The 9,487-nt window shown below is 42.6% G+C and overlaps 1 protein-coding gene across 1 annotated transcript; it reads right to left on the bottom strand.

Moving 5' to 3' along the window:
• Positions 1–2,854: 2,854 nt before the first annotated feature.
• On the bottom strand, positions 2,855–8,397 carry LOC114142437 (E3 ubiquitin-protein ligase TRIM21-like). Its single transcript, XM_028013720.1, has 2 exons — positions 8,297–8,397; positions 2,855–4,785 (listed from the first exon to the last, which is right to left on the bottom strand). Exon 2 carries the CDS (start codon positions 4,774–4,776, stop codon positions 3,130–3,132), a length of 1,647 nt encoding a protein of 548 aa, XP_027869521.1. The 5' UTR covers positions 4,777–4,785; positions 8,297–8,397; the 3' UTR covers positions 2,855–3,129.
• Between the last annotated feature and the right edge of the window lie 1,090 nt (positions 8,398–9,487).

Raw genomic sequence — 9,487 nt, 5'->3', positions numbered from 1 at the left:
TCAGTCCTGCAGCTGTTTGTGTTGCTCTATCACATAAAGCACCATTTGGAGCTGGAGACCTCTGATGCTCTGAGGTTAGAGGATCAGAGGTCTCCTCTCTGTGATCCATCCTGACACCCGGCCCGTCGCTCCCGGCCCGACCCGGTCCGGTCCGGCTGCAGGATCATTATCACCCTGAGTTTCCCTCTGCAGCCTCGCTGACTGACAGCTTCACTACCTGCTCTGACATGGAGGTAACAGGAGCAGCTAATTATTTCATGAGCTCTGGACACTTCTGTCACCTCTCCGTCTTTCCCACTCTCGCTCTGGGACGCTGTTGTCAGCTTCCTGGAAGTCCCACAGAGTGAAGTTTGCGTCCTCCTCTTCCTCCTCTTCCTCCTCTCGGCTCTTTCAGGAGTGAAGCAGCAATCTGTCTGCCAGGCAGAGATTTTATTTCCTCTGACAGCCTCCAGTTTCTCTGGCCCAGTGTCGGTTTTCTCCTCTGTGAACAGGCAGAGCTGCGCTTCAGGTGTGTGTGTGTTTTCAGCGCCGCGGCCTTACTGAGCCATCTGGGCCGACTGCAGGCTGGCCACTCCGGCCCACACGGCCTCAAACCCAGCAGACCGCACACAGGACGGCAGGCAGACATGTTGGAAGAGGGAGCTCAGATCGCCGCGCTGACCTGAACGCAGCGCTGCAAATCTGAAGCTTCACCTCCACCTGCTGCTGAGTTTATTCAGAACCAGAACCAAACATGGAGGAACATCCAGCTTCTATGCACCAGAAATCTGGAACAAACTTCCAGAAAACAGCAAAACTGCCGAAACACTGAGTTCCTTTAAATCTAGACTAAAACCCATGTGGTTAGTTTATTTTGAAACACTAACCAACATTTTGATGTGCACTAGAATGGCTGGAGTTAGGCCATTTGGACATATACCTATTCAGGCTAGAGATAGTCCAACTGGCCTGAAGCCCGTTGCACTGAAGCCCTTTTGTTCTGTAAATAGGGCCATTACCTTAGAAGTACCCTGTTAATGGCCTCAACGCATCTCACAGTTGCACAATTGTTCCTTAGACTTCGACTTCGACTTAGACTGACTTTGTTGTCATTTTCAATGCACAGGGTGTATACAGAACGAAATTTCGTTGCATACGGCTCAGGATAATGTTTGAGGTTCCAATGTTGTGAGTAAAATAAAATACAGTATAAAATATGAATATAAATCTAAATATAAAATATAAAGTGCAGGACTGACAGTAAAATAGAAGTTATTTAGCTCTGTACATGTGCAAGGTATAAAGTGGAGACCAGTTTTTGAGTGCAGTCCAGTTAAGAGTTCAGCAGTCTGATGGCAAGTGGGAAAAAGCTGTTTCGGAACCAGGTGGACCTGCACCGGATGCTGCAGAACCTCTTTCCAGAGGGCAGCAGGGAGAACAGTCCATGGTGGGGGTGTGAGGGGTCACTGATGATGTTTCGGCCTCAGGACACGCATCCTGCATCGATGGTTGACCTGACACTTCGCCCTTTTGCCTGAGCTGGGTGTGGAAGGTTGTTGCCGAAGCAGTTTCTCCTTGTGTGCCTTCTTCTCACTCACATGAGAGTTACCGAACTCTTTTGCAAGCTCAACCAGGAAGTCCACCCGTCTCTCCTGCACCCCAATGCATGCCTGATAAAGCACATGTGCATTCAGTGCTGCCATGTCAATCATGTTTGCCAGGTTTGCTGACCAGCTGTCACATAGTGATGGAACCTTGGCCACCCCCCGCAAGATTATGACTGAAATAAATGCCATTAGTTCTTGTGAACTAAATAGGTGAAGCAGTCACCTATTTATCCTCCACAGCACAAAAGGCTGCATGCAAATTTGCATGTGCAAAGTCTCCCAGATTTCTTTTGCTTACACTTTTTGCATGATTTGTTTGAGGTGGATCAACACAATTAATTTGGTTAGTTTATTTCTAAACTGTCATGTTATACCCTCTTAGCTTTATTTCAAAGAGAAACATTACTAATTTCTTTTAGAAAAACCTTTGCATATTTCTTGAAACAGATTGTATGTTTTGCGAACTCTATGTACATTTGGCAAAATGACCTGGATAATGCAGCACAACATCATGGATCAGCTGCAAAAGGTCACATCTCTCCAAAAACACTTCATGACGAGTTGTAGGTATCATAGATACCCACCCCCAACATGGACTATTCACATTCCTACATTCTGGCCTGACGGTCAACGGCCACATTTACAATTGAAGAAGAATGCTAATTTGAGCCATCAGAGTCGTCAGGGTGGACTCAGGGCCTTTTGGCCCTGTTCAGCCATTCTAGGGAGAAATCGAAAACCCAGCCATTCTAGTGATAATGACTGCATAACATAATGTACATAAATTTAGGTTAAATAATACTCTGAGTGTTTTAATAGTCACTGAAAATAGTGAAATAGATCAAGTTTAAAAGTCACAAAATGAGGGATTTTTCTGTCATGTTCACATTTGTGAATAAAAACTGTTAAAATACAATGAAATTAATCTAAAAAATTATTTTCTTTTCTTGAATAGTTGTGGAAACCAAGGACAATAAATAAATATATTATCGATTATGACCTGACAAACATAAAGGTGAACTGGGTTATTGCTCAGGAAACCAGACAGCTCGGTAATATTTGATGTTTTTCAATGAAGAGAAGAGTTGCCATCGATACAGTTCCAGTCATGCAGCTTTAAAGATTAATAGAACAAAATTGAATTTAAAAAATCCATTCCACAATTTTCAATTTAATCATCACAAGTTAAATTTCCACTTCTGATTAAAAGTTCAGACCAAACCACCAAGAAGCAGAACTAATGAGGAAAAACAAGATTTAAATGTTAATATTATTAGAAATCAGTTTAATTTGATGAACAGGTTGAAACATTGAATGCAGGTTTAAAACTGATCATCAATAAAACAAGAAAAAGGAAACAAGATGAAACAATCAGTAAGACAATGAAATAAACTCTGAGATAAAACAATTTGATTTGACTTTATAACTAATCAGAAGCAGAAAATAACTGATTTCCTGCTGAGGATGTTTCCAAACTCTCCTCTCCAGCAGCAGGACTTCACCTGCAGAGTCACTCAGATTCATCTTCATCATCTTCATCAGATCAACGATCAGCCTGATTAACAGGACAGATGATCAGAGGAGCAGAGTTTTTACCTCCATCATTAGGACATGGACAGAAGAATGGGTAGAGTTTCTCCTTGAAGCAGCAGCCAGTAAAGGAGTAGATCAGAGCTGCAGCATCTACATCATAAAAGGAGACCAGACCCTCCTCATAATCCACAAACACCCCCACCTTCTGAGGACCAGGATGGAGATGGAGACGGACTGAAGGTCCAGCAGCAGCTTTGTACTCATTTCCTTTTCTCAACCAAACAGTCCAGAAACCGTTCTGAGGTCTCAGTGTGATTTGTCCCTTCCTGTTGATGGATTCTCTGACCACTCCTAAAGTCCATTCAGTCTTTCCTTTAACCTGAACCTCAAAGTAAAATCTGCCTGAACAGAAACTCTGCTGTCCTAAAACATTAACACACTGATCAAATCTCTCTGGATTGTCTGGAAGTTTCTTCTTCTCGTCTCCATTTTTCACCTGTTTTCCATCATCAGACAGGATGAGTTTAGGATGAGCTGTATCAGGATCCAGAGTCACATCAACAGCAAACTGATGGATCCTCTTCATCTCAGTCTCCATCATCCTCTTCATCATCGTCTCCCTGATCTTCTGCTCAACCTGAGCCACAGCTCTCACCACAGTCCCCTCATATGATGGTGGATGAACTCTGACCTCTGTCCAGGTCTTGGTGGGTGGAGCATCTTTCAGGGAGGAGAATCTTTGGAGGAGGTGGAGGTGATCTTCATCCTGTGAGAGCTGCTTGACCTCAGAGCTCCTCTTCTTCAGCTCAGAGATCTCCTGTTCCAGATCTCTGATGAAGTCTTCAGCCTGTTTCTCTGTAGTTTCCTGTTTGTCTTGGATCTCCTTGAGGAGCTCCTTCAGGCCTCTCTCAGCAGACTCTATCAGAGCCGTGAAGACCTGAACACCTTCTGCTTTCTCTCTGTCTGCAGCATCTTTACTGATCTTCACCGACTCTCTGATCTCCTGGATCTTCAGTCGTCTCTCCTGGATCATCTCCTGAACTTCAGCCTCCGTCTTCCTCAGCTCTGCCTTCTTTCCTTCAGATTCTTCTCTCAGAGGAACAAACTCGTGGTTCTTGTGGTCTAAAACCGGACACAGCAAGCAGACGCATGTCTGGTCGGTCCTACAGAACAGCTCCAGAGGTTTATCGTGCTGCAGACACATCCTGTCCTCCAGGTTCTCCACCGGCTCCATCAGCTGATGTTTCTTCAGACGTGGAGCGGTCAGGTGAGGCTCCAGGTGAGTCTGGCAGTAGGAGAGCAGACACACCATACAGGACTTCAGGGCCTTCAGTTTGGGTCCAGTGCAGACGTCACAGGGAACTTCTCCTGGTTTGGCAGCTTGTTGCTCTGAGCTGCTGCTGGTTTCCTGCTGAGCTTCACCTCTGAACTGATCAACCATCTCTTTGACGAAGCTGTTGACTCTCAGCTGAGGCCTGGAGGCGAAATGCTTGTTGCACAGAGGACACCTGTAGGAAACATTTCCATCCCAGAGCTGAGTGATGCAGGTTTTGCAGAAGTTGTGTCCACATGATGTGCTGACTGGATCAGTGAACACATCCAGACAGATGGAGCAAAGAAACTGATCTTTAGACTGCAGGTTGCTGCCAGAAGACATTTCTGAACTCTGAGGACAAATCAGGGAAACTTCAGTTAAAACAAGTTGATTAAGGGGCATTTATTTTAGTATTTAGAGATTTAGAGTCATGTTGGGCCATTTTATCACAATCAAGGGTAAAACTTTATTTGAAGGTTTGTGCATAAAACTGACACGATGCTGTTATGAACATGAAGGAGTCTTAATGAATGTTTGATCGTTGTCATGAAGATCATTTATTAAATGACACTTTTAATGTACTTTTAATACAACTTTTTATGTAACTTTGCATTAAAAATGTCATTTACAGAATGACACTTCATGACAATATTCATAAATGTTCATTAAGACTTCATGTTTATGACAGCATCATGTCAGTCTTCACCCCTTCAAATATTGTTACCCAATAAAGTAAATATGTTACTTTAAGTTGTTCTAAGAATTATATTTGTCAATGTTGACATATAAGAAATTTGTCTTCATAATCTAGAGCCTTGAAATTGGGCCTGTCTCTTTAAGAAGCTCCTGCTCTTTCTGAAACTCCGCCTTCATGAAGTCATCACAACATGGCTCCTCTATTAACCTGTAACATTTTTACCAGCGTTTCATTGAGAAGTTCAGTGGTGATTGTCTATCAAACCCACTGCTGCTGTTTCATACGCAGGCAAAAGAAGAACTAATGTCCAAAACTTGAAGGTTCCTCTTTATGGTCTATTTTCTCCAGATTGACAAGCAAATAGCAAAATCAAACTTTTCATTGTTTCTTGCTGCCTCTCCTGCTCTGGTAAAAAACTATATGTTGTGGTTCAGGGTCCTTTGGTTCTTCTTTGTGGGTTTTTCTGTGCATACACTCACCTTTTACAACAGATGGCGCCATACTCACCCGACTGGAGTGTGTGTGTAGACCGTCATCAAGCACACCTGAACCTGATCAACTCATCAGCGGCGTGTACTAAAGGAGGCTCCTGCCAGTCCTTCAGTGCCCGACTGTTGGCCAGAAATGGTACCTCTGAGCCCCCTAGAGCTTGCCTCTGATCCTTCCTCGTTGATCTGAATTCTCGTTGATCTGAATCCCCTAGTGACTTTTCCTGTTGTTTTTTGCCTTCAGGTTTTTCCCCGGAGAAGCCCTTACAGATCCTGTCTGCTTCTCTGATCGAGATTCCCCTCGTGACGCCACGGGTCCTACCCACTGGTTGCCCGAGTTCCCAGACTCACCTCCTCAGTCTGATTACAAGTTCCCCCCCGGATTCCACGACTGGCAGTTGCACCGCTCCTTTGTCCCCGCCAAGCCCGAGCCTACCTGTCCGCCCTCCGACGCAATCCTCTGTTTTCCTCCTGGACACTAGCCGTCAAGCACCGGACCACCTGGACCACTTAAGAGACTAAGACTCCGAACCTTCCAGTAAACCCTCCTGGATCTCGTACCATCGAACCACAAGTAAGCTCCGTTTACTCTGTGACTTTCCCATTTCCGACAACCCTGAACTCACCATTCTGCTCTGCCTCTTTAGAGAGCCGATCACTCCGTGAACCTGTTTCCTCCCTGGACCAGACCAGAGCTTCCACATCCTTTACTTGCCGTTTAACAATGAACCAATTACCGTACATACCTCTCCTGAATTGTGTTCTGCATGTGGGTCTGAAAATAGTAAATCCATCATGACACTATAGGCCCCAAACCCAGTGCATGCTGGTCTCTATACTATACTCTCTATACTTATAGAAAATGGACCCACAGTTCTTTCTGTCTTACTTAGTGTTGGAGCTATTTATTCTTTATTTCTTTATCCATTTGAATTTTGTTAGTTTATTCTTCAATTTCTATTTTTTGTATTATTTACAGAGTTTATTTGCATGTTAATAATTGTTGATTCTATTTATCTTTTGTTTTATTATTTTTTCTTATTTATTCTTTCTAAGTCAGACAGGAAGTAAGGTGGGTCAGTCCACTTTCTATAAATGTAAAGGACCAGCAGGCTGTCATGTGGTCCACACTCCTTACCAGTTGGTGGCGGTAATGCTCACCCAACGTTTTTTTGCCAACCGCCAATAAATTTCATCAAGAAGAAGAAGGACCAGCAGGCATTTGGGTTTGGGGCCTATGGTTTTTACCAGAGCGACAGAAGTAGACAGGAGAACAAAGAAAAGTTTTAACATTGTAATTGTTCGCTGAAAAGGAAAATAAAAGCAACCAAGATAATCAACAAGTTTGGACATTAAACTTCTTTTGCCTGCATGAAGAATCTGGACCCCAGTGCCATATAGTGGCTGATGGAACTTTTTTTGGATGTTTGGTTTGACAAACAATCGCCACTACACTCGGAGAAACACTTAAAAATGATGAAACCAAATAAATAAAATCAATAATTATTACCCTACCAATAATGACTTATAATGACCTCAGCAGTTCCAGCAGGTGTTTGCTAATTACTGCTGGCTAGTCTGAAGGAGCTGAGTGAGGGAGTCGTAGGGTTACGCTGCTCTGTGAAACTCAGAGGAGGAGCTGCGTCTGGAAGGCGGGGCTAGGTCCACCAAGGTGTTTTCCACAGCTGAATGGCTGCTGCTGTCATGGTGGGTCTCAGAGAGCCAATCACAGACAGGCTGGCATTAGGCTGATTTATTTTCTCTATAAACTTTCTCATTAACTTAATCAGGCCTGATGTGAGGAAAGAACTGAGCAAAACAGAACAGAGAATCCAGGGGAGCAGGAAACAAAACTAGGAACCTGAATAACTGGTGAAACTGGTTGTAACCCAGTTTGGTTAAATGGGTTTGATTACTGGGACAAAGCAGCTGAACTGAAGGGACTGGAACCAAGAAACAGGCCTGATAATAATCTAAGAAAATAAATCAATGTAGACAAGAAACATAACACTAAATAAAGCATCAACATAGCAATACTTAAAGAAATAATGAACAACAAAACTAAATGGTGTTGTTATGATTTATGGTTGAAGGTTCAGATCCAAAAGCAGAGCAGTGAGGCAGCAACTTAGTTTAATGATTTAATGAATATTATCAGCAAATACAAACTGCAGGCAGAACAGGTGAGCAACAAAACTAGACATCAAACTCTGGTAGTAAAACACAAAGTAAGACAGCAAAGACCAGGAAACACAGCTGGGATTAAATACACCAGGGTTAATCTGGGAACAAGAGACACAGGCACAAATGAAACGAATTAGGATGAAAATAGAAACTAAAACATCGATACAAGAACATGGAAATAATAATACGAAGGAAAAAACTAATAATCAGAGACTATAAAACTCAACATAAACCGGCAAAACCTGATGAGGAAGGAGTAAAAGAACTGGCAGAAAACAAAAAGACTAAACTAGAATAAACAACAGAAACTATTCAGGAATAAAAACACCAGAATAACTTAGGAAAACAGACCAACCAGGAAGAATTAATAATTCAACAACTATAAACTGTTATCTGCTTCCCTTCAGATGATCCACAAGATCCACAAGAAAAGTCTTAAGTTTTATAATTTCTGTTGGTAGAAACCCAGTAAACCAGTTTCTGCTGAACTCACCAGTATCAGTCTGTAGAGAAGAAAATCATAAACTGAGTTTGAAGGAAACAGGGAGCTTTTTCTCCACAGCAGCTCAGGCTTTGACCAACTTTTACTTTCATTCCTGGAGAGCCACGTTTTAATCTCATGACTCTGTTGCTCCACCTTAATGTGAGTCACTTTTAAGGTGGAGCATATTTATGTTTGGCACTTTTTCTGTAAGCTATAAATGAATGAGTGGAGTTTGATTCCTCCTGTAGTTCTAAGAGAGGCCGTTTGGACCTGCCTGAGCTTTTATGAGATTTTTTTTTGTGGTTTGGTGAAAGGAAAAGCTGATGGGTCACCTGGTTGGCTGATATCTGCCGCTCTTTCTGAGCGCCGCGCTAAGACTGCGGGTTAAACCGTTAAATCTAGTCAAGCGGAAGGATGACACACAGATCAGCCTCAAGCTGCTCAGTTTATCATCGTATTTGAGTCTTTCTGAAAGTTCATCCCAAACTGGATCATCAGCATGACAAGGATCCCAAACAGGAAATCTACAAATAAACAAAACAGTCAAGATGTTGCAATGGCCTAGTCAAATTCTGCACCTCAACCAGATTCTACGGTGAGATCTATAGAGAGAGCTGCAGAGTCAAAAGTCTGCAAACCTCTTTTAAAAGATTTTTCCACAGTAGATCCTGTTTTCTGGTCCTGGTCTGCATCTTAAGCTGAGATGTTTTAGTCTTTAGAGTTTGTTTTGTTTTTGGAACCACAGTTAACATCCTGGGATCATTTTCTGATATATATAATTATTTAATGGGTCTTACTGAGAATGAAGCGACCCGGTCTTTTTATGAACTTAACCGGGTTTCAGGTCAGACCCTCTGCAGAACCGATCTCTATTATTATTACTCTATTATTACTGTCTATTTATCAAACATCCCATTTTTAATCCCACCTTCCGCAGCTCAAACTAATTTTAACTTTAAAGCCAAAGTTTCTCCTGTGAACGCCTGTTCCCTTTCGGTTATAAAGTGTTAATATGACTTTCCTTTAATCTCGGCTGATAAAACTGGAGCTTAAATCGCTGCTGGACTGATGAGAGCCGCATCTCCATGACGGTACGTCGGTTCGAGTTTCAGGTCGGAGTTCTGACTATCAGTCCATCTGTCGGTGCTACACAGAAAACTATAGCGGGTTATTAATGTTAAATATATTGGATAACATTAT

Source organism: Xiphophorus couchianus, chromosome 4 (assembly GCF_001444195.1).
Source record: "Xiphophorus couchianus chromosome 4, X_couchianus-1.0, whole genome shotgun sequence".
Taxonomy (NCBI): Eukaryota; Metazoa; Chordata; class Actinopteri; order Cyprinodontiformes; family Poeciliidae; genus Xiphophorus; species Xiphophorus couchianus.
This window is presented reverse-complemented; position numbering and strand designations above follow the sequence as displayed.

What these genes read in the sequence shown, in the direction of transcription:
- LOC114142437 (XM_028013720.1), bottom strand. Translation starts at nt 4,776, where the DNA reads ATGTCTTCTGGCAGCAACCTGCAGTCTAAAGATCAGTTTCTTTGCTCC.